The following is a 25,023-nucleotide window of genomic DNA, read 5'->3' as shown; positions in this document are numbered from 1 at the left end:
TTACCGCCCCAGATTGGAATCAACTTCTCTGGCTAGACTCCAGCTGGTTAGTCTTAACATCTCTTCCAGCCAGAGCTAATGTCCCTCACTCAGTATTAGGTGCAAAACAAGTGGCTACATATATTAAATCCCGGCTCTGTACCTTATCTAGATATCAGCACTCCATCATTCAGATACTTCGTGTCTAGCGAGGGATCTGATATTAGTTGGAAAACATCTTGTGTGGTACCAGTACCAAAGAAACCCAACCCGACGGGCTACAATGACTACCTACAATGTAACACCTGTAGCACTGACATCTCACCTGATGAAGGTCCTAGAGAGACTGGTCCTGACACACCTACGCCCTCTAGTGTGCTGCAATCTAGACTCCCTCCAGTTTGCCTATCGGCTGGGCATTGGGGTAGATGACGCCATCATCCACCTTCTTCATAGAGCTCTCTCTCACCTGGAGAAACCCGGAACCGGGATTTCTCCGGTGCTTTCAACACCATTCAGTCAGGGCTACTGAAGGAGAAGCTGAACCTTGGTGGAGTGGACCATCACCTGTCCTACTGGATCCTATACTACCTGACAACCCGCCCTCAGTATGTGAGCATCCAGGACTGTGTGTCTGACACTGTGATCTGTAGTACGGGGGCACCACAAGGTCCATTTGTTGAATGGTGCCAGCAGAACCAGCTCAGGATTAATGCTGGGAAGACCAAGGAGATGGTGGTGGACTTTAGCAAATGGAGAAGTGCTCCGACCCCGGTGGAGATCCAGGGGACGGGCATTGAGATAGTCAGGACCTATAAGTACCTGGGTGTGCTCCTCAATAATAAACTAGACTGGGCTGATCACCTTGAGGTGCTGCACAGAAAGGGCCACAGCAGACTCTACCTGCTTAGGAGGCTGAGGGCCTTCGGAGTCCAGGGGACACTTCTTAGGGCCTTCGGAGTCCAGGGGACACTTCTTAGGGCCTTTTTCAACTCTGTGGTTGCTTCTGCCATCTTTTTCGGAGTGGAATGCTGGGGGAGCAGTATATCAACCAGGGACAGAAATAGACTTGACAGGCTGATCAGGAGGGCCAGCTCTGTCCTGGGGAGCCCCTTGGACCCAGTACAGGTGGTGGGTGACAGAAGGATACTGTCTGTGGTGACCTCCATGCAGGTGAACAAATCCCATCCCATGTATGAGACCTTGATGGCAATTAGCAGCACTGTAAGTGAACGTCTGCTTCACCCCAAATGTGAGAAGGAGCTATCGCAAGTCCTTCCTTCCAACCGCGACCAGGCTGTATAATCTACATCAGACCAAGCGAAGACACTCCGCACACAGAACTAATGATTATGACTATGAGGTCTTCCTTCTTCTGTTCCTTAGCTGCTATGGATTCCTAGTATATCTTCTCTTCTCAGCATATGTGTGTCCTGTATTATATTACTGTGTATTATCCTGTATCTGTATTACTAGGCTGCTGTAACATACTGAGTATCCGCACTGTGGGACTATTAAAGGATTATCTTATCTTATATCAGCAGCTCAGTATATATGTAGGCCTGTCCCAGAGCATGATCTATCAGTCCATGCCGTTTGATGGATCTCTCTATCTGTGCTGTCAGCCGAAATGGAACTCTGATGCTGTGGGGTATTGTGAGCTAGTAATAACATGTCACAGATACTAACATGCAGCCGACCTCGTAAGGACACCAGGTCCACTCTTACTTTCCCTAAACTTTCAGGGGAAGATGGAATAAAGGCTTAGGTGGTGTGGGAGCAGCTTGAGCATTCACCGAGGAACTAATGTACTGAGGGACTAGCGCCCCCTGTGTCCAGGGAAACTCTCAGCATAATTTACAGCTCATTGGTTATAGGAGGAGTGAAGAACATTGGACAAGATGATATTTGAGAGCCCTGACATTTAGGTCAGTAAGCCTCATTCTTACTTCGCTGATGCCTCGTTCTATTATGGTTAGTCATTACTATAGGATTTACTGGGCCTCATTTTGTCACTCGGATATAAAACGTAGTCCAGCATTTACTATCTTAAACGTTTAGTCAAGCAATTAATAACCTAAATGACAATGAGGTCACGTTTCTAATATTAGTGAATAGAAAACAAGCCATGGACTCTGTTGCTAGATGTTTTGAGCGTGTTTGCCTTCACTCCACAGATCAATGCAATTGGTATAGAGTTTCTATTCAAACGTAACAGTAAATTCCCGATTATCTGATCTCTATTGACCTATACTTACCTACGGATCTTTGCAACTGCCCTCCTTTGATTTGATGTTGTATGATGTCCTTCACATCCCTATGAGGTGTGGACCCCAGAAGTGACTAACTTCTCACCAAGGGCCCTTTCTGATGGCACAACCAATATACCTGGTTCAAAAAATGAGAAGATCCTGTCTTCTGTGTATCGCCCTGCTCATGCATGGTACTTGCCCCACCCATGTCTTCCTTCGTGAATTGAGTTATCTTAAGCATCTTCTGTATGAAGGTTCTCTCTTATTTAGCAGGACTTCCTTTGCAGGAGGCACCTTCAGTAGAGGAACTATTGGCGTCTGTCTGTTCCTCCCTCTCCCAGGTGATGGTTTCTCTGACTACTTGTCAGAAGGACTTCTGAGGCGCCATCTCTGATCTCTCCCTCAAGATTATCTTTAGCAACCTGTTCTGGGGCCTAAGTACTGTCTCCATGCCTGACAGGTACTCACTGTTCATCCCTGTCTTCCTCCACAACATGGACAGAAGCTACTGGATTCAGAATGCTAATAAGGTCAAGGCCTCATCCTGTCTGCGCCCTGGCAAAGAAATTTTACTTACTGGCACTTGTGTTAAAAAGCCGCCATATAAAACCAATAAAAAGTCATTAGAAAAACATTTGCAATTGGAGAAGTTCAGGCTACACCTGTATACAAACTATATATACACTTACACACATACATCTATATGTCTCCTCTTACCATGTGATGTCTGGGGGGGCCGGGGGTCCTCCATCATCACCTCCTTGTACCGATCCTCGTGTCCTTCTAAATACTCCCACTCCTCCATGGAGAAATAGACAGCGACATCCTGACACCTTATAGGAACCTGACAACACAATGATACAGTCATCACCCCTCCCCCTCCAGTGCTGTTACTGGAGAATTTCCCAGCATTCCCAGCAGTGTCACCTCTCCAGTCAGCAGCTCCAGCATCTTGTTGGTGAGTTCTAGAATCTTCTGCTCATGGATCAGGGAGAGAGGGGGAGGGGCTGTGATGGGGCCCCAGCTCCTGCTCCCTCCTCCTCCTGGCTCTGTGATGGGGCCCCGGCTGCTGCTCCCTCCTCCTCCTGGCTCTGTGATGGGGCCCCGGCTCCTGCTCCCTCCTCCTGACACACGGGGTGCCTCACACTCACCAGACGCCTTGGTTACTACTATGGATTCCTGTGTATGGAGAGACTACAGATTACTATAAAGATTCTAAGACTCCTTCACCCGTCCAGTCATTACCTGTTATATTAAAGGGATCCTATCATTAAAACGCAATGCCTACAGGCCACAAGAAAATGGCCGCTTACTTACTACGTAAGCGGCCATTTTTCTTGGTGCCGCGGGCATGCACAGTCAGCTCTGCCCGAGGCCTAGAAGTTTGACCCCCAGCGCCGGAAGAAGACGCGCAGAGAGGTCGTTCCTGAAAAAGATGGAGGCAGTGTTGGAGAGTTCTCTAGCAGCATTGAGGACGCCCCCAGTGCTGCGAGAGAACTCATTTGCATACCGACGAAAACCGGAATTTCTACCGAATGGCGGCGTGGAGAAAACATCTAAAGGTAGGAGAAGAATAGCTTTTCTTAAGGCTATTCCGACGTGTTAGTCCCAAAAAATAGCATTTTAATGATAGGATCCCTTTAATAGCGATAAGAAGGACGAGAAGCTCTCACCTCTCCAGATATAATATCCGTAATCTCCAGGGTGAGCTCCAATATCCTTCTAGTCATGTCATTTCTGTCCTTGTCCATTCCTGATGAGCGATCCTCCATCATCACCTCCTTGTACCGATCCTCGTGTCCTTCTAAATACTCCCACTCCTCCATGGAGAAATAGACAGCGACATCCTGACACCTTATAGGAACCTGACAACACAATGATACAGTCATCACCCCTCCCCCTCCAGTGCTGTTACTGGAGAATTTCCCAGCATTCCCAGCAGTGTCACCTCTCCAGTCAGCAGCTCCAGCATCTTGTTGGTGAGTTCTAGAATCTTCTGCTCATGTATCAGGGAGAGAGGGGGAGGGGCTGTGATGGGGCCCCGGCTCCTGCTCCCTCCTCCTCCTGGCTCTGTGATGGGGCCCCGGCTCCTGCTCCCTCCTCCTCCTGGCTCTATGATGGGGCCCCGGCTCCTGCTCCCTCCTGGCTCTGTGATGGGGCCCCGGCTCCTGCTCCCTCCTCCTCTTGGCTCTGTGATGGGTCCTCGGCTGCTGGGGGCCACACAGTCCCCCGATGTCTTCTTCACCAGTGAGTATTCCTGCATATGGAGAGACAATAGATGATAAAAATGTAGTACAGATACCTCTCCGCTCAGCAGATAGATGATAGAAATGTAGTACAGATACCTCTCCGCTCAGCAGATAGATGATAGAAATGTAGTACAGATACCTCTCCGCTCAGCAGGGAGATGAGAGAAATGTAGTACAGATACCTCTCCGCTCAGCAGATAGATGATAGAAATGTAGTACAGATACCTCTCCGCTCAGCAGATAGATGATAGAAATGTAGTACAGATACCTCTCCGCTCAGCAGGGAGATGATAGAAATGTAGTACAGATACCTCTCCGCTCAGCAGATAGATGATAGAAATGTAGTACAGATACCTCTCCGCTCAGCAGATAGATGATAGAAATGTAGTACAGATACCTCTCCGCTCAGCAGATAGATGATAGAAATGTAGTACAGATACCTCTCCGCTCAGCAGATACATGATAGAAATGTAGTACAGATACCTCTCCGCTCAGCAGGGAGATGATAGAAATGTAGTACAGATACCTCTCCGCTCAGCAGATAGATGATAGAAATGTAGTACAGATACCTCTCCGCTCAGCAGATAGATGATAGAAATGTAGTACAGTTACCTCTCCACTAAGTATAAGGAAAATGTTTGTTCACGTACCGTGTAAGCCAGTGGGTAGGAAAAAAAAAAAAACTTGATCGTCTTCAGTAGTTGATCCATTTTTTAATGGCTGACTAATAATGATGACAGATTACAACGTTTCGGATCTCTCGGCTCCTTTCTCAAGTAAATTTAAAAACCCTTTCTGAAGGAGCAGATTTATATACAAAGGGACATTGGATAGGGATAGAATTCCAGGAGGAGGGGGTGGAGGGGGGTTATTAGTAATTTGTAGAAACAATGTAAACAATTCCAGGGTTTTATCAGTTCTCAGGGTCTCAGGTCAGTGATTTCTGTAAGATGCCATAAACCCATGTGACAGATTTAGCCCCCTCTCCAGTGTGTGAAGCAGGGTCATAAGTTTATACTCATAAATTTGTCGCTCTTTCTTTGATTTAAAATTCCCTCTTAAAACCAAAACTTTCATGTGATCAGTGATATTATGATCCTCATTGCAGAAATGTTTTGATACGGGAAGGTCCAGTCTTCGTTCTCTAATTGTATGGCGATGGGAATTCACTCGTGTATGAACTCACATCGCCATACAATTAGAGAACGAAGACTGGACCTTCCCGTATCAAAACATTTCTGCAATGAGGATCATAATATCACTGATCACATGAAAGTTTTGGTTTTAAGAGGGAATTTTAAATCAAAGAAAGAGCGACGGATTTATGAGTATAAACTGATGACCCTGCTTCACACACTGGAGAGGGGGCTAAATCTGTCACATGGGTTTATGGCATCTTACAGAAATCACTGACCTGAGACCCTGAGAACTGATAAAACCCTGGAATTGTTTACATTGTTTCTACCAATTACTAATAACCCCCCTCCACCCCCTCCTCCTGGAATTCTATCCCTGTGTGTCCCCTTGTACATAAATCTGCTCCTTCAGAAATGGTTTTAAATTTACTTGAGAAAGGAGCCGAGAGATCCGAAACGTTGTAATCTGTCATCAGTATTAGTCAGCCATTAATAGGGATCAACTACTGAAGACTAGCAAGTTTTATTTTGTTTTTTTAACTCTCCACTCAGCAGATAGATGATAGAAATGTAGTACAGATACCTCTCCGCTCAGCAGATAGATGATAGAAATGTAGTACAGTTACCTCTCCGCTCAGCAGATAGATGATAGAAATGTAGTACAGATACCTCTCCGCTCAGCAGGGAGATGATAGAAATGTAGTACAGATACCTCTCCACTCAGCAGGGAGATGATAGAAATGTAGTACAGATACCTCTCCGCTCAGCAGATAGATGATAGAAATGTAGTACAGATACCTCTCCGCTCAGCAGGGAGATGATAGAAATGTAGTACAGTTACCTCTCCGCTCAGCAGATAGATGATAGAGATGTAGTACAGATACCTCTCCGCTCAGCAGATAGATGATAGAAATGTAGTACAGATACCTCTCCGCTCAGCAGATACATGATAGAAATGTAGTACAGATACCTCTCCGCTCAGCAGATACATGATAGAGATGTAGTACAGATACCTCTCCGCTCAGCAGATAGATGATAGAAATGTAGTACAGATACCTCTCCGCTCAGCAGATACATGATAGAAATGTAGTACAGATACCTCTCCGCTCAGCAGATACATGATAGAGATGTAGTACAGATACCTCTCCGCTCAGCAGATAGATGATAGAAATGTAGTACAGATACCTCTCCGCTCAGCAGATAGATGATAGAAATGTAGTACAGATACCTCTCCGCTCAGCAGGTACATGATAGAAATGTAGTACAGATACCTCTCCGCTCAGCAGATAGATGATAGAAATGTAGTACAGATACCTCTCCGCTCAGCAGATAGATGATAGAAATGTAGTACAGATACCTCTCCGCTCAGCAGATAGATGATAGAAATGTAGTACAGATACCTCTCCGCTCAGCAGATAGATGATAGAAATGTAGTACAGATACCTCTCCGCTCAGCAGGGAGATGATAGAAATGTAGTACAGATACCTCTCCGCTCAGCAGGGAGATGATAGAAATGTAGTACAGATACCTCTCCGCTCAGCAGATACATGATAGAAATGTAGTACAGATACCTCTCCGCTCAGCAGGGAGATGATAGAAATGTAGTACAGTTACCTCTCCGCTCAGCAGATAGATGATAGAAATGTAGTACAGATACCTCTCCGCTCAGCAGATAGATGATAGAAATGTAGTACAGATACCTCTCCGCTCAGCAGATACATGATAGAAATGTAGTACAGATACCTCTCCGCTCAGCAGATACATGATAGAGATGTAGTACAGATACCTCTCCGCTCAGCAGATAGATGATAGAAATGTAGTACAGATACCTCTCCGCTCAGCAGATAGATGATAGAAATGTAGTACAGATACCTCTCCGCTCAGCAGATACATGATAGAAATGTAGTACAGATACCTCTCCGCTCAGCAGATACATGATAGAGATGTAGTACAGATACCTCTCCGCTCAGCAGATAGATGATAGAAATGTAGTACAGATACCTCTCCGCTCAGCAGATACATGATAGAAATGTAGTACAGATACCTCTCCGCTCAGCAGATACATGATAGAAATGTAGTACAGATACCTCTCCGCTCAGCAGATAGATGATAGAGATGTAGTACAGATACCTCTCCGCTCAGCAGACAGATGATAGAAATGTAGTACAGATACCTCTCCGCTCAGCAGATACATGATAGAAATGTAGTACAGATACCTCTCCGCTCAGCAGATACATGATAGAGATGTAGTACAGATACCTCTCCGCTCAGCAGATAGATGATAGAAATGTAGTACAGATACCTCTCCGCTCAGCAGATACATGATAGAAATGTAGTACAGATACCTCTCCGCTCAGCAGATACATGATAGAGATGTAGTACAGATACCTCTCCGCTCAGCAGATAGATGATAGAAATGTAGTACAGATACCTCTCCGCTCAGCAGATAGATGATAGAAATGTAGTACAGATACCTCTCCGCTCAGCAGGTACATGATAGAAATGTAGTACAGATACCTCTCCGCTCAGCAGATACATGATAGAGATGTAGTACAGATACCTCTCCGCTCAGCAGATAGATGATAGAAATGTAGTACAGATACCTCTCCGCTCAGCAGGGAGATGATAGAAATGTAGTACAGATACCTCTCCACTCAGCAGGGAGATGATAGAAATGTAGTACAGATACCTCTCCGCTCAGCAGATAGATGATAGAAATGTAGTACAGATACCTCTCCGCTCAGCAGGGAGATGATAGAAATGTAGTACAGTTACCTCTCCGCTCAGCAGATAGATGATAGAAATGTAGTACAGATACCTCTCCGCTCAGCAGATAGATGATAGAAATGTAGTACAGATACCTCTCCGCTCAGCAGATACATGATAGAAATGTAGTACAGATACCTCTCCGCTCAGCAGATACATGATAGAGATGTAGTACAGATACCTCTCCGCTCAGCAGATAGATGATAGAAATGTAGTACAGATACCTCTCCGCTCAGCAGATAGATGATAGAAATGTAGTACAGATACCTCTCCGCTCAGCAGATAGATGATAGAAATGTAGTACAGATACCTCTCCGCTCAGCAGATAGATGATAGAAATGTAGTACAGATACCTCTCCGCTCAGCAGATAGATGATAGAAATGTAGTACAGATACCTCTCCGCTCAGCAGATAGATGATAGAAATGTAGTACAGATACCTCTCCGCTCAGCAGGGAGATGATAGAAATGTAGTACAGATACCTCTCCGCTCAGCAGGGAGATGATAGAAATGTAGTACAGATACCTCTCCGCTCAGCAGATAGATGATAGAAATGTAGTACAGATACCTCTCCGCTCAGCAGGGAGATGATAGAAATGTAGTACAGATACCTCTCCGCTCAGCAGATAGATGATAGAAATGTAGTACAGATACCTCTCCGCTCAGCAGATAGATGATAGAAATGTAGTACAGATACCTCTCCGCTCAGCAGGGAGATGATAGAAATGTAGTACAGTTACCTCTCCGCTCAACAGATACATGATAGAAATGTAGTACAGATACCTCTCCGCTCAGCAGGGAGATGATAGAAATGTAGTACAGATACCTCTCCGCTCAGCAGATAGATGATAGAAATGTAGTACAGATACCTCTCCGCTCAGTAGATAGATGATAGAAATGTAGTACAGATACCTCTCCGCTCAGCAGATAGATGATAGAAATGTAGTACAGATACCTCTCCGCTCAGCAGATAGATGATAGAAATGTAGTACAGATACCTCTCCGCTCAGCAGATAGATGATAGAAATGTAGTACAGATACCTCTCCGCTCAGCAGATAGATGATAGAAATGTAGTACAGATACCTCTCCGCTCAGCAGATAGATGATAGAAATGTAGTACAGATACCTCTCCGCTCAGCAGGGAGATGATAGAAATGTAGTACAGATACCTCTCCGCTCAGCAGGGAGATGATAGAAATGTAGTACAGATACCTCTCCGCTCAGCAGGGAGATGATAGAAATGTAGTACAGATACCTCTCCGCTCAGCAGATAGATGATAGAAATGTAGTACAGATACCTCTCCGCTCAGCAGGGAGATGATAGAAATGTAGTACAGATACCTCTCCGCTCAGCAGATAGATGATAGAAATGTAGTACAGATACCTCTCCGCTCAGCAGATAGATGATAGAAATGTAGTACAGATACCTCTCCGCTCAGCAGGGAGATGATAGAAATGTAGTACAGTTACCTCTCCGCTCAACAGATACATGATAGAAATGTAGTACAGATACCTCTCCGCTCAGCAGGGAGATGATAGAAATGTAGTACAGATACCTCTCCGCTCAGCAGATAGATGATAGAAATGTAGTACAGATACCTCTCCGCTCAGTAGATAGATGATAGAAATGTAGTACAGATACCTCTCCGCTCAGCAGGGAGATGATCTCCAAGGTGAAGTCTAATATTCTTCTGGTGATCTCAGTCCTGTCCTTGTCCATCCTTGGTGGGACATTCAGGAGAAGGAGCGTCTGGAGGAGAAGAGGAGGAAACTGGATGTAACTAAGACTCTGTTCACACCTGGAGCAGTGATGTCATCTTACCTTCTAGCCGCAGTGTGAACGTGTCATGAGAGCAGTCACTGCTGTATATACAGTATATATATATATACCTATAGCCTGGGGTAATGGCTGATAACAGAGAGAGCAGCCACTGCTGTATATACAGTATATATATATATCTATAGCCTGGGGTAATGGCTGATAACAGAGAGAGCAGTCACTGCTGTATATACAGTATATATATATATATATATATATATATATATATCTATAGCCTGGGATAATGGCTGATAACAGAGAGAGCAGTCACTGCTGTATATACAGTATATATATATATATATATATATATATATATATATATAGCCTGGGATAATGGCTGATAACAGAGAGAGCAGTCACTGCTGTATATACAGTATATATATATATATATATATATATATATATATATATATATATATCTATAGCCTGGGGTAATGGCTGATAACAGAGAGAGCAGTCACTGCTGTATATACAGTATATATATATATATATATATCTATAGCCTGGGATAATGGCTGATAACAGAGAGAGCAGTCACTGCTGTATATACAGTATATATATATATATATATATATATATATATATATATATATATATATATATAGCCTGGGGTAATGGCTGATAACAGAGAGAGCAGTCACTGCTGTATATACAGTATATATATATATATATATATATATATAGCCTGGGGTAATGGCTGATAACAGAGAGAGCAGTCACTGCTGTATATACAGTATATATATATATATATATATATATATATATATATATATATATATCTATAGCCTGGGATAATGGCTGATAACAGAGAGAGCAGTCACTGCTGTATATACAGTATATATATATACCTATAGCCTGGGGTAATGGCTGATAACAGAGAGAACAGTCACTGCTGTATATACAGTATATATATATATCTATAGCCTGGGGTAATGGCTGATAACAGAGAGAGCAGTCACTGCTGTATATACAGTATATATATATATATATATATATATATATATATATATATATATATATATATATCTATAGCCTGGGGTAATGGCTGATAACAGAGAGAGCAGTCACTGCTGTATATACAGTATATATATATATCTATAGCCTGGGGTAATGGCTGATAACAGAGAGAGCAGTCACTGCTGTATATACAGTATATATATATATCTATAGCCTGGGGTAATGGCTGATAACAGAGAGAGCAGTCACTGCTGTATATACAGTATATATATATATATATATATATATATATATATATATATATAGCCTGGGGTAATGGCTGATAACAGAGAGAGCAGTCACTGCTGTATATACAGTATATATATATATATATATCTATAGCCTGGGGTAATGGCTGATAACAGAGAGAGCAGTCACTGCTGTATATACAGTATATATATATCTATAGCCTGGAGTAATGGCTGATAACAGAGAGAGCAGTCACTGCTGTATATACAGTATATATATATCTATAGCCTGGAGTAATGGCTGATAACAGAGAGAGCAGTCACTGCTGTATATACAGTATATATATATCTATAGCCTGGAGTAATGGCTGATAACAGAGAGAGCAGTCACTGCTGTATATACAGTATATATATATATATCTATAGCCTGGGGTAATGGCTGATAACAGAGAGAGCAGTCACTGCTGTATATACAGTATATATATATATATATCTATAGCCTGGGGTAATGGCTGATAACAGAGAGAGCAGTCACTGCTGTATATACAGTATATATATATATATATCTATAGCCTGGGGTAATGGCTGATAACAGAGAGAGCAGTCACTGCTGTATATACAGTATATATATATATATCTATAGCCTGGGATAATGGCTGATAACAGAGAGAGCAGTCACTGCTGTATATACAGTATATATATATATATTTATATATATATATATATATATATATATATATATATATATATATATATATATATATATATATATATATAGCCTGGGGTAATGGCTGATAACAGAGAGAGCAGTCACTGCTGTATATACAGTATATATATATATATATATATATATATAGCCTGGGGTAATGGCTGATAACAGAGAGAGCAGTCACTGCTGTATATACAGTATATATATATATATATATATATATATATATATATATATATATATATATATATCTATAGCCTGGGATAATGGCTGATAACAGAGAGAGCAGTCACTGCTGTATATACAGTATATATATATACCTATAGCCTGGGGTAATGGCTGATAACAGAGAGAACAGTCACTGCTGTATATACAGTATATATATATATATCTATAGCCTGGGGTAATGGCTGATAACAGAGAGAGCAGTCACTGCTGTATATACAGTATATATATATATATATATATATATATATATATATATATATATCTATAGCCTGGGGTAATGGCTGATAACAGAGAGAGCAGTCACTGCTGTATATACAGTATATATATATATCTATAGCCTGGGGTAATGGCTGATAACAGAGAGAGCAGTCACTGCTGTATATACAGTATATATATATATCTATAGCCTGGGGTAATGGCTGATAACAGAGAGAGCAGTCACTGCTGTATATACAGTATATATATATATATATATATATATATATATATATATATATATATATATATATATATATATATCTATAGCCTGGGGTAATGGCTGATAACAGAGAGAGCAGTCACTGCTGTATATACAGTATATATATATATATATATATCTATAGCCTGGGGTAATGGCTGATAACAGAGAGAGCAGTCACTGCTGTATATACAGTATATATATATCTATAGCCTGGAGTAATGGCTGATAACAGAGAGAGCAGTCACTGCTGTATATACAGTATATATATATCTATAGCCTGGAGTAATGGCTGATAACAGAGAGAGCAGTCACTGCTGTATATACAGTATATATATATCTATAGCCTGGAGTAATGGCTGATAACAGAGAGAGCAGTCACTGCTGTATATACAGTATATATATATATATATCTATAGCCTGGGGTAATGGCTGATAACAGAGAGAGCAGTCACTGCTGTATATACAGTATATATATATATATATCTATAGCCTGGGGTAATGGCTGATAACAGAGAGAGCAGTCACTGCTGTATATACAGTATATATATATATATATATATATATATATATATATATATATATATATATCTATAGCCTGGGGTAATGGCTGATAACAGAGAGAGCAGTCACTGCTGTATATACAGTATATATATATATATATATATATATATATATATATATATATATATATATATATATATATCTATAGCCTGGGGTAATGGCTGATAACAGAGAGAGCAGTCACTGCTGTATATACAGTATATATATATATATCTATAGCCTGGGGTAATGGCTGATAACAGAGAGAGCAGCCACTGCTGTATATACAGTATATATATATATATCTATAGCCTGGGGTAATGGCTGATAACAGAGAGAGCAGTCACTGCTGTATATACAGTATATATATATATCTATAGCCTGGGGTAATGGCTGATAACAGAGAGAGCAGTCACTGCTGTATATACAGTATATATATATATCTATAGCCTGGGGTAATGGCTGATAACAGAGAGAGCAGCCACTGCTGTATATACAGTATATATATATATATATATATATCTATAGCTTGGGGTAATGGCTGATAACAGAGAGAGCAGTCACTGCTGTATATACAGTATATATATATATCTATAGCCTGGGGTAATGGCTGATAACAGAGAGAGCAGTCACTGCTGTATATACAGTATATATATATATCTATAGCCTGGGGTAATGGCTGATAACAGAGAGAGCAGTCACTGCTGTATATACAGTATATATATATATCTATAGCCTGGGGTAATGGCTGATAACAGAGAGAGCAGCCACTGCTGTATATACAGTATATATATATATATATATCTATAGCCTGGGGTAATGGCTGATAACAGAGAGAGCAGTCACTGCTGTATATACAGTATATATATATATATATATATATATATATAGCCTGGGGTAATGGCTGATAACAGAGAGAGCAGTCACTGCTGTATATACAGTATATATATATATATATATATCTATAGCCTGGGGTAATGGCTGATAACAGAGAGAGCAGTCACTGCTGTATATACAGTATATATATATATATATATATATATATATATATATATATATATATCTATAGCCTGGGATAATGGCTGATAACAGAGAGAGCAGTCACTGCTGTATATACAGTATATATATATATATATATATATATATATATATATATATATATATATATATATATATAGCCTGGGGTAATGGCTGATAACAGAGAGAGCAGTCACTGCTGTATATACAGTATATATATATATATATCTATAGCCTGGGGTAATGGCTGATAACAGAGAGAGCAGTCACTGCTGTATATACAGTATATATATATATATATATATAGCCTGGGATAATGGCTGATAACAGAGAGAGCAGTCACTGCTGTATATACAGTATATATATATATCTATAGCCTGGGGTAATGGCTGATAACAGAGAGAACAAGACAACAACACTGACCACCGAGCAGGAGCTGCAAGAGCTGAAGGACCTGTGATGATGTCACAGCTATCATGTGATCAGGAAGTGGGGGCGGAGCTCAGGAGAGGAGAAGGATGAAGGACCTGTGATGATGTCACCGCTATCATGTGACCAGTATATGGGGGCAGAGTTTATTTCTTCATGGTTACAGCGCAGAGGGACAAACATGTCTGCGGAGACCCCGACCTAGTTATACGATATCCTCTCTATTGGTATAGTGGTATATAGATAAGATAAGATAATCCTTTAATAGTCCCACAATGGGTTTACTCAGTGATACAGTTTCATAGATGGTACAGTAGTATATAACAAGCTCATGGCAGATAGAGAAATCCTAGGAATCACAGCAACTAAAGAAAGAAACAGACACACTGCAGGATCATTTAGTTCTCTGTGTGAAGTGATGTTAATAATAATAATAATAATACGGCCGGGCTGTGGTTGGAGGACACGAGGAGGGGTCACAGCATGTGGATATGACAGGCAGAGGTGGGGACATAGGCAGCTATCATGATAACATGTGGCAGTTCTTTGGTAGGTGGTGAGATCTCCTGCTCACAGCTGATAGTTCGGTATCTTGTATCAGTGCTATTGTCCATTAACCACAGAAAATGTTCCAAATGTCCTTCATCACAGTCTTCCTCCTCCTCCTCCAGAGAGGTCTGAAGCCATCCAGGTATACATGGTGCTGCTCTCTTGCCAAGCTTCCATAACTCCTGGGGTAGGTGGGTGATGGTTCCCAGGCTGTAACAGAGTCCCGCGTGTCCACAGTAATAGAAAGAAACACCAGTCAGCTGCAGACATCTTCAAACATCAGCCATAGACACCAGAAATCATCTCCTGGAAAGAAGAAGCCCACACTTCCATGCAGGTTTCTCCTCCATGCCGCATGGTGTCCATGCTGTCCTTAGCTGCGGGGGGATGGTAACAGGCACATGTGCACACAGGAAACTCCAGCTGATTCAGGTCTTGAGTCTTGTCCATGCTTAACAATAGAAACAAAAGGAAAAAAATACTCCACAAGGTCTTCCGTCCAATTCATAGTACTAGGTTACTTGGTTACAGGATTCTTGAAGATACAGACAAAGAGAGTGAAAAGGAAAGATAAAGGTTACTCCCAGCTTGGAGCTCTGTATCAAGGCAGCCAGCCACTCAGTGCGGCGCCATCTTGGACAGTATAGCGGCTGTACAGTGACCATATAGTAGTATATAGCGGCTGTACAGTGACATATAGTAGTATATAGCGGCTGTACAGTGACATGTAGTGGTATATAGCGGCTGTACAGTGACCATGTAGTGGTATATAGCGGCTGTACAGTGACATGTAGTGGTATATAGCGGCTGTACAGTGACATGTAGTGGTATATAGCGGCTGTACAGTGACATGTAGCGGTATATAGCGGCTGTACAGTGACATGTAGTGGTATATAGCGGCTGTACAGTGACATGTAGTGGTATATAGCGGCTGTACAGTGACATATAGTAGTATATAGCGGCTGTACAGTGACATGTAGTGGTATATAGCGGCTGTACAGTGACATGTAGTGGTATATAGCGGCTGTACAGTGACATGTAGTGCTATATAGCGGCTGTACAGTGACATGTAGTGGTATATAGCGGCTGTACAGTGACATGTAGCGGTATATAGCGGCTGTACAGTGACATGTAGCGGTATATAGCGGCTGTACAGTGACATGTAGTGGTATATAGTGGCTGTACAGTGACATGTAGCGGTATATAGCGGCTGTACAGTGACATGTAGCGGTATATAGCGGCTGTACAGTGACATGTAGTGGTATATAGCGGCTGTACAGTGACATGTAGTGGTATATAGCGGCTGTACAGTGACATGTAGTGGTATATAGCGGCTGTACAGTGACATGTAGTGGTATATAGCGGCTGTACAGTGACCATATAGTAGTATATAGTGGCTGTACAGTGACCATGTAGTGGTATATAGCGGCTGTACAGTGACATGTAGTGGTATATAGCGGCTGTACAGTGACATGTAGTGGTATATAGCGGCTGTACAGTGACATGTAGTGGTATATAGCGGCTGTACAGTGACCATGTAGTGGTATATAGCGGCTGTACAGTGACATGTAGTGGTATATAGCGGCTGTACAGTGACATGTAGTGGTATATAGCGGCTGTACAGTGACATGTAGTGGTATATAGCGGCTGTACAGTGACATGTAGTAGTATATAGCGGCTGTACAGTGACATGTAGCGGTATATAGAGGTTGTACAGTGACATGTAGTGGTATATAGCGGCTGTACAGTGACATGTAGTGGTATATAGCGGCTGTACAGTGACATGTAGTGGTATATAGCGGCTGTACAGTGACCATGTAGTGGTATATAGCGGCTGTACAGTGACATGTAGTGGTATATAGCGGCTGTACAGTGACATGTAGTGGTATATAGCGGCTGTACAGTGACATGTAGTGGTATATAGAGGTTGTACAGTGACATGTAGTGGTATATAGCGGCTGTACAGTGACATGTAGTGGTATATAGCGGCTGTACAGTGACATGTAGTGGTATAGAGCGGCTGTACAGTGACATGTAGTGCTATATAGCGGCTGTACAGTGACATGTAGTGGTATATAGCGGCTGTACAGTGACCATATAGTAGTATATAGTGGCTGTACAGTGACCATGTAGTGGTATATAGCGGCTGTACAGTGACATGTAGTGGTATATAGCGGCTGTACAGTGACCATGTAGTGGTATATAGCGGCTGTACAGTGACATGTAGTGGTATATAGTGGCTGTACAGTGACATGTAGTGGTATATAGCGGCTGTACAGTGACATGTAGTAGTATATAGCGGCTGTACAGTGACATGTAGCGGTATATAGAGGTTGTACAGTGACATGTAGTGGTATATAGCGGCTGTACAGTGACATGTAGTGGTATATAGCGGCTGTACAGTGACATGTAGTGGTATATAGCGGCTGTACAGTGACCATGTAGTGGTATATAGCGGCTGTACAGTGACATGTAGTGGTATATAGCGGCTGTACAGTGACATGTAGTGGTATATAGCGGCTGTACAGTGACATGTAGTGGTATATAGAGGTTGTACAGTGACATGTAGTGGTATATAGCGGCTGTACAGTGACATGTAGTGGTATATAGCGGCTGTACAGTGACATGTAGTGGTATAGAGCGGCTGTACAGTGACATGTAGTGCTATATAGCGGCTGTACAGTGACATGTAGTGGTATATAGCGGCTGTACAGTGACCATATAGTAGTATATAGTGGCTGTACAGTGACCATGTAGTGGTATATAGCGGCTGTACAGTGACATGTAGTGGTATATAGCGGCTGTACAGTGACCATGTAGTGGTATATAGCGGCTGTACAGTGACATGTAGTGGTATATAGTGGCTGTACAGTGACATGTAGTGGTATATAGCGGCTGTACAGTGACATGTAGTGGTATATAGCGGCTGTACAGTGACATGTAGTGGTATATAGCGGCTGTACAGTGACATGTAGTGGTATATAGCGGCTGTACAGTGACATGTAGTGGTATATAGCGGCTGTACAGTGACATGTAGTAGTATATAGCGGCTGTACAGTGACATGTAGCGGTATATAGAGGTTGTACAGTGACATGTAGTGGTATATTGCGGCTGTACAGTGACATGTAGTGGTATATAGCGGCTGTACAGTGACATGTAGTGGTATATAGCGGCTGTACAGTGACCATGTAGTGGTATATAGCGGCTGTACAGTGACATGTAGTGGTATATAGCGGCTGTACAGTGACATGTAGTGGTATATAGCGGCTGTACAGTGACATGTAGTGGTATATAGAGGTTGTACAGTGACATGTAGTGGTATATAGCGGCTGTACAGTGACATGTAGTGGTATATAGCGGCTGTACAGTGACATGTAGTGGTATAGAGCGGCTGTACAGTGACCATGTAGTGGTGTATAGCGGCTGTACAGTGACCATGTAGTGGTATATAGTGGCTGTACAGTGACATGTAGTGGTATATAGCGGCTGTACAGTGACATGTAGTGGTATATAGCGGCTGTACAGTGACATGTAGTGGTATATAGCGGCTGTACAGTGACATGTAGTGGTATATAGCGGCTGTACAGTGACATGTAGTGGTATATAGCGGCTGTACAGTGACATGTAGTGGTATATAGCGGCTGTACAGTGACATGTAGTGGTATATAGCGGCTGTACAGTGACATGTAGTGGTATATAGCGGCTGTACAGTGACATGTAGTGGTATATAGCGGCTGTACAGTGACATGTAGTGGTATATAGCGGCTGTACAGTGACATGTAGTGGTATATAGCGGGTGTACAGTGACCATATAGTGGTATATAGCAGCTGCACAGTGACATATAGTGGTATATAGCGGCTGTACAGTGACATGTAGTGGTATATAGCGGCTGTACAGTGACATGTAGTGGTATATAGCGGGTGTACAGTGACCATATAGTGGTATATAGCGGCTGTACAGTGACATGTAGTGGTATATAGCGGCTGTACAGTGACATGTAGTGGTATATAGCGGCTGTACAGTGACATGTAAGATAAGATAAGATAATCCTTTAATAGTCCCACAGTGGGGAAATTTCAGCGTGTTACAGCAGCATAGTAATACAGATACAGGATAATACAGAGTAATATGTTACAGACGTAGACACAGATAAGCTGAGAAGAGAAGATATACTAAGAGTCCATGGCAGCTAAGGAAAAACAGAAGAGAAAGAGGAAGACCTCATGGTCATCCTCATAATCATTAGTTCTCTGTGCGGAGAGCTCTTCGTTTGGTCTGATGTAGATTATACAGCCTGGTCGCGGTTGGAAGGAAGGATTTGCGATAGCTCCTTCTCACACGGGGTGAAGCAGACGGTCACTTACAGTGCTGCCAAGTCCCATCAGGGTCCCATACATGGGGTGGGATTTGTTCTCCAGCATGGAGGTCACCACAGACAGTATCCTTCTGTCACCCACCACCTGTACTGGGTCCAAGGGGCCCCCCAGGACAGAGCTGGCCCTCCTGATCAGCCTGTCAAGTCTATTTCTGTCCCTGGTTGATATACTGCTTCCCCAGCAGGCCACACCGAAAAAGATGGCTGAGGCAACCACAGAGTTGAAGAAGGCCCTAAGAAGTGTCCCCTGGACTCCGAAGGCCCTCAGCCTCCTGAGCAGGTAGAGTCTGCTGTGGCCCTTTCTGTGCATTGCCTCCAGGTGGTCAGCCCAGTCTAGTTTATTATTGAGGAGCACGCCCAGGTACTTACAGGTCCTGACTATCTCAATACATGTTCCTTGGATCTCCACCGGGGTCGGAGCACCTCTCCGTTTACTAAAGTCCACCACCATCTCCTTGGTCTTCCCAGCATTAATCCTGAGCTGGTTCTGCTGGCACCATTCAACAAAATCCCGGTTTAAGTCTCTGTATTATCTATCATCGCCATCAGTGATCAGGCCGACTATAGCAGAGTCATCGGAGTACTTCTGTAAGTAACAGCTGGATGAGTTGTGCCTGAAGTCAGCAGTGTACAGTGTGAAGAGGAATGGGGCAAGCACTGTACCTTGTGGTGCCCCCGTACTACAGATCACAGTGTCAGACACACAGTCCTGGGCTCTCACATACTGAGGGCGGGTTGTCAGGTAGTCTAGGATCCAGTTGGACAGGTGATGGTCCCTCCACCAAGGTCCAACTTCTCCCTCAGTAGCCCTGGCTGAATGGTGGTAAAAGCAGCAGAGAAGTCACAGAACATTATTCTCACAGTGTTCCCGGGTTTCTCCAGGTGAGAGAGAGCTCTGTGAAGAAGGTGGATGATGGCGTCATCTACCCCAATGCCCGGCCGGTAGGCAAACTGGAGGGGGCCAGAGCGGAGCTCACTAGGGGGCGTAGGTGTGTCAGGACCAGTCTCTCTAGGACCTTCATCAGTTGGGATGTTAGTGCTACAGGTCTGTAGTCTTTGTAGCCCATCGGGTTGGGTGGTAGTGGTATATAGCGGCTGTACAGTGACCATGTAGTGGTATATAGCGGCTGTACAGTGACATGTAGTGGTATATAGCAGCTGTACAGTGACATGTAGTGGTATATAGCGGCTGTACAGTGACATGTAGTGGTATATAGCGGCTGTACAGTGACATGTAGTGGTATATAGCGGCTGTACAGTGACATGTAGTGGTATATAGCGGCTGTACAGTGACATGTAGTGGTATATAGCAGCTGTACAGTGACATGTAGTGGTATATAGCGGCTGTACAGTGACATGTAGTGGTATATAGCGGCTGTACAGTGACATGTAGTGGTATATAGCGGCTGTACAGTGACCATGTAGTGGTATATAGCGGCTGTACAGCGACCATGTAGTGGTATATAGAGGCTGTACAGTGACCATGTAGTGGTATATAGCAGCTGTACAGTGACATGTAGTGGTATATAGCGGCTGTACAGTGACATGTAGTGGTATATAGCGGCTGTACAGTGACATGTAGTGGTATATAGCGGCTGTACAGTGACCATGTAGTGGTATATAGCAGCTGTACAGTGACATGTAGTGGTATATAGCGGCTGTACAGTGACATGTAGTGGTATATAGCAGCTGTACAGTGACATGTAGTGGTATATAGCAGCTGTACAGTGACATGTAGTGGTATATAGCAGCTGTACAGTGACATGTAGTGGTATATAGCGGCTGTACAGTGACATGTAGTGGTATATAGCAGCTGTACAGTGACATGTAGTGGTATATAGCGGCTGTACAGTGACATGTAGTGGTATATAGCAGCTGTACAGTGACATGTAGTGGTATATAGCAGCTGTACAGTGACATGTAGTGGTATATAGCAGCTGTACAGTGACATGTAGTGGTATATAGCGGCTGTACAGTGACATGTAGTGGTATATAGCGGCTGTACAGTGACATGTAGTGGTATATAGCGGCTGTACAGTGACATGTAGTGGTATATAGCGGCTGTACAGTGACATGTAGTGGTATATAGCGGCTGTACAGTGACATGTAGTGGTATATAGCGGCTGTACAGTGACATGTAGTGGTATATAGTGGCTGTACAGTGACATGTAGTGGTATATAGCGGCTGTACAGTGACCATGTAGCGGTATATAGCGGCCGTACAGTGACATGTAGTGGTATATAGTGGCTGTACAGTGACATGTAGTGGTATATAGCGGCTGTACAGTGACATGTAGTGGTATATAGCGGCTGTACAGTGACATGTAGCGGTATATAGCAGCTGTACAGTGACATGTAGTGGTATATAGCGGCTGTACAGTGACATGTAGTGGTATATAGCGGCTGTACAGTGACATGTAGTGGTATATAGCGGCTGTACAGTGACATATAGTGGTATATAGCAGTTGTACGGTGTGCACATTGCTATTTGGGGTTTATTCTGTGTATTTTCATTTGCCACCATTTTGGGGTACATATAATGTTTTTATTATCTTTTATTCATGATTTTGGGGTCCATGTGACATCACACAATTCTATCCTAATGTTTTGTTAGTAGGCCGTTCCCCCTGCGTTATACATGACTTGGCCGCTTTGTCCGGGGGTCGCTCCGATTACGGCGATATTAGATTTATTTCGATTTTACTACATTTATTTTGGGGTTTTACACTCTTTGAATATGACGGATTTTCCCGGGGTCTCCGTATTGTGACCCTATAACTGTATTACTGTAGTGGAGGCGGAGACCTGACAGGAATCTTTATTTTGGTATTTGGGACTTTCTGGTAATTTTTTATTGGTATTTTTTTGGTAAAGCAAAGTGATCAAAATACGTTAATTTGCGCATTGTGGCGTATTTTTTTTTCCGGGATAGATAATAGAGATGAGCGAACACTGTTCGCATCAGCCGATCCGAACAGCACGCACCCATAGAAATGAATGGAAGCACCAGGTGCTTCCATTCATTTCTATGGAGCGTGCTGTTCGGATCGGCTGATCCGAACAGTGTTCGCTCATCTCTAATAGATAACAATATTTTTGGGTAATGGGAACTGACCCGCACATATAGTTTTTAAACATAAAGGGTTGTGGTTTTTTTTTTCCTTTTTTAATCTCTTTATTTTTGTGTGTTTCTCTTTTCCTTGTCCCGGAGACTTGAAGCTGAGATCTCAGATCCCCTGTGCGGTAGACTTAGTATTACAGTCATTCTTATAGGAACTGGAATTAAGCACAGTGATGGATAGACCCTTATATCTAATACTAGCAGGAGGACGCGGCTTCGCACAGGTATATGTCATTTTTTGTTTGTGACCGCATAAGAATTGTCCAGTTTTGCACTGGTGTATTTTGTATGTCGTTTGTGTGTATGTCCATAAGCGTCATGTGATTATGTGTATCTCAGTTTGGATATCAGTGAAAACCTGCGATCGGCTGTTATGGATATCGGGAGTAAAGCTGTTGCCCTTCCGACTGAGCTATCTGGGCTCTTCCTGGAGTAAATCTGTGTGTATGTGACCTTGTGTAACAGTGTCATTCACAGCGCCCTGCCCCTTTAAAGTTGACCTACAGCAGTGAAGAAAATGGATGGATTGTTATGGAAATCTGAAGTAAAGCTCTGATGTAAACCTCTGATTTGTGATACTGTGTGCTGATCTGTGTATCTAATCCCCTGATGCGTGTATCTCAGCTTGGTTATCAGTGTTGGATTGTACATGTGGAGTGATGGTGTGTTTGGCAGTTGGAATATGAGTGAAAGACTTGCAGGTTTGTATTTGCTAATGGGAATGTTTTAGGAATACTGTATCTCAGGAATAGTAATCCGGCAGAGTTGAGACCCGGTCTAAAACTTTCCCAGACACCTGATGTATCTCTGTGCCAAATTTGGTGAAGATCGGTCCAGTCCTTTGTTCGTGCATAAAGAACAGACAGACAGAAACTCATTTTTATATATATGAGATTTAAGGATTCAGTAATGACTGGGTCTGTTCCACAGGATTGGCGCAGAGAAAATGTGATACCGATTTTCAAAAAGAGGTCTAAAATGAGCCTAGAAACTATAGGCCAGTAAGTCTGACTTCTGTGATGGGTAAGATATTTAAGGACTTTCTAATAGATAACTTGAGGATCTCACTGTAAATAATCTAACACCCAATCAGCATGGGTTTATGAGGAATCGGTCCTGTCAGACTAATCTGATCAGCTTCTATGAGGAGGTCAGTACAAGATTGGTCATGGGTAATGCAGTGGACGTGGTGTATCTGGACATGGGTAATGCAGTAGACGTGGTGTATCTGGAGATGGGTAATGCAGTGGACGTGGTGTATCCGGAGATGGGTGATGCAGTAGACGTGGTGTATCTGGACATGGGTAATGCAGTGGACGTGGTATATGTGGACATGGGTAATGCAGTGGACGTGGTGTATCTGGACATGGGTAATGCGGTGGTGTATCAACATGGGTAATGCAGTGGACGTGGTGTATCTGGACATGGGTAATGTAGTGGACGTGGTGTATCTGGACATGGGTAATGCAGTGGACGTGGTGTACCTGGACATGGGTAATGCAGTGGACGTGGTGTATCCGGAGATGGGTAATGCAGTGGACGTGGTGTATCCGGAGATGGGTAATGCAGTAGACGTGGTGTATCTGGACATGGGTAATGCAGTGGACGTGGTGTATGTGGACATGGGTAATGCAGTGGACGTGGTGTATGTGGACATGGGTAATGCAGTAGACGTGGTGTATCGACATGGGTAATGCAGTGGACGTGGTGTATGTGGACATGGGTAATGCAGTGGACGTGGTGTATGTGGACATGGGTAATACAGTGGACATGGTGTATGTGGACATGGGTAATGCAGTGGAGGTGGTGTATCTGAACATGGGTAATGCAGTGGACGTGGTGTATCTGAACATGGGTAATGCAGTGGACGTGGTGTATCTAGACATGGGTAATGCAGTGGATGTGGTGTATCTGAACATGGGTAATGCAGTGGACGTGGTGTATCTAGACATGGGTAATGCAGTGGATGTGGTGTATCTGAACATGGGTAATGCAATGGACGTGGTGTATCTCAACATGGGTAATGCAATGGACGTGGTGTACCTGGGCATGGGTAATGTAGTGGACGTGGTGTATCTGAACATGGGTAATGCAGTGGACGTGGTGTATCTAGACATGGGTAATGCAGTGGATGTGGTGTATCTGAACATGGGTAATGCAATGGACGTGGTGTATCTCAACATGGGTAATGCAATGGACGTGGTGT

At 43.0% G+C, this 25,023-nt stretch overlaps 1 protein-coding gene across 1 annotated transcript in view; it reads right to left on the bottom strand.

Annotated features, from left to right (window-relative positions):
• Positions 1-14,782, bottom strand: part of LOC142198686 (uncharacterized) — a 40,841-nt gene extending 26,059 nt beyond the window's left edge. Inside the window, 6 exon segments of the mRNA XM_075269714.1 lie at positions 2,949-3,075; positions 3,159-3,410; positions 3,905-4,096; positions 4,180-4,488; positions 10,027-10,134; positions 14,765-14,782. Of these exon segments, the coding sequence (XP_075125815.1) occupies positions 2,949-3,075; positions 3,159-3,410; positions 3,905-4,096; positions 4,180-4,488; positions 10,027-10,104 (958 nt within the window). The 5' untranslated portion in view covers positions 10,105-10,134; positions 14,765-14,782.
• Between the last annotated feature and the right edge of the window lie 10,241 nt (positions 14,783-25,023).

This window comes from Leptodactylus fuscus, chromosome 3, assembly GCF_031893055.1.
Source record: "Leptodactylus fuscus isolate aLepFus1 chromosome 3, aLepFus1.hap2, whole genome shotgun sequence".
Lineage (NCBI taxonomy): Eukaryota > Metazoa > Chordata > Amphibia > Anura > Leptodactylidae > Leptodactylus > Leptodactylus fuscus.
The sequence above is the reverse complement of the archived record's forward strand: the minus strand, read 5'-3'. Positions and strand labels throughout refer to the sequence as shown.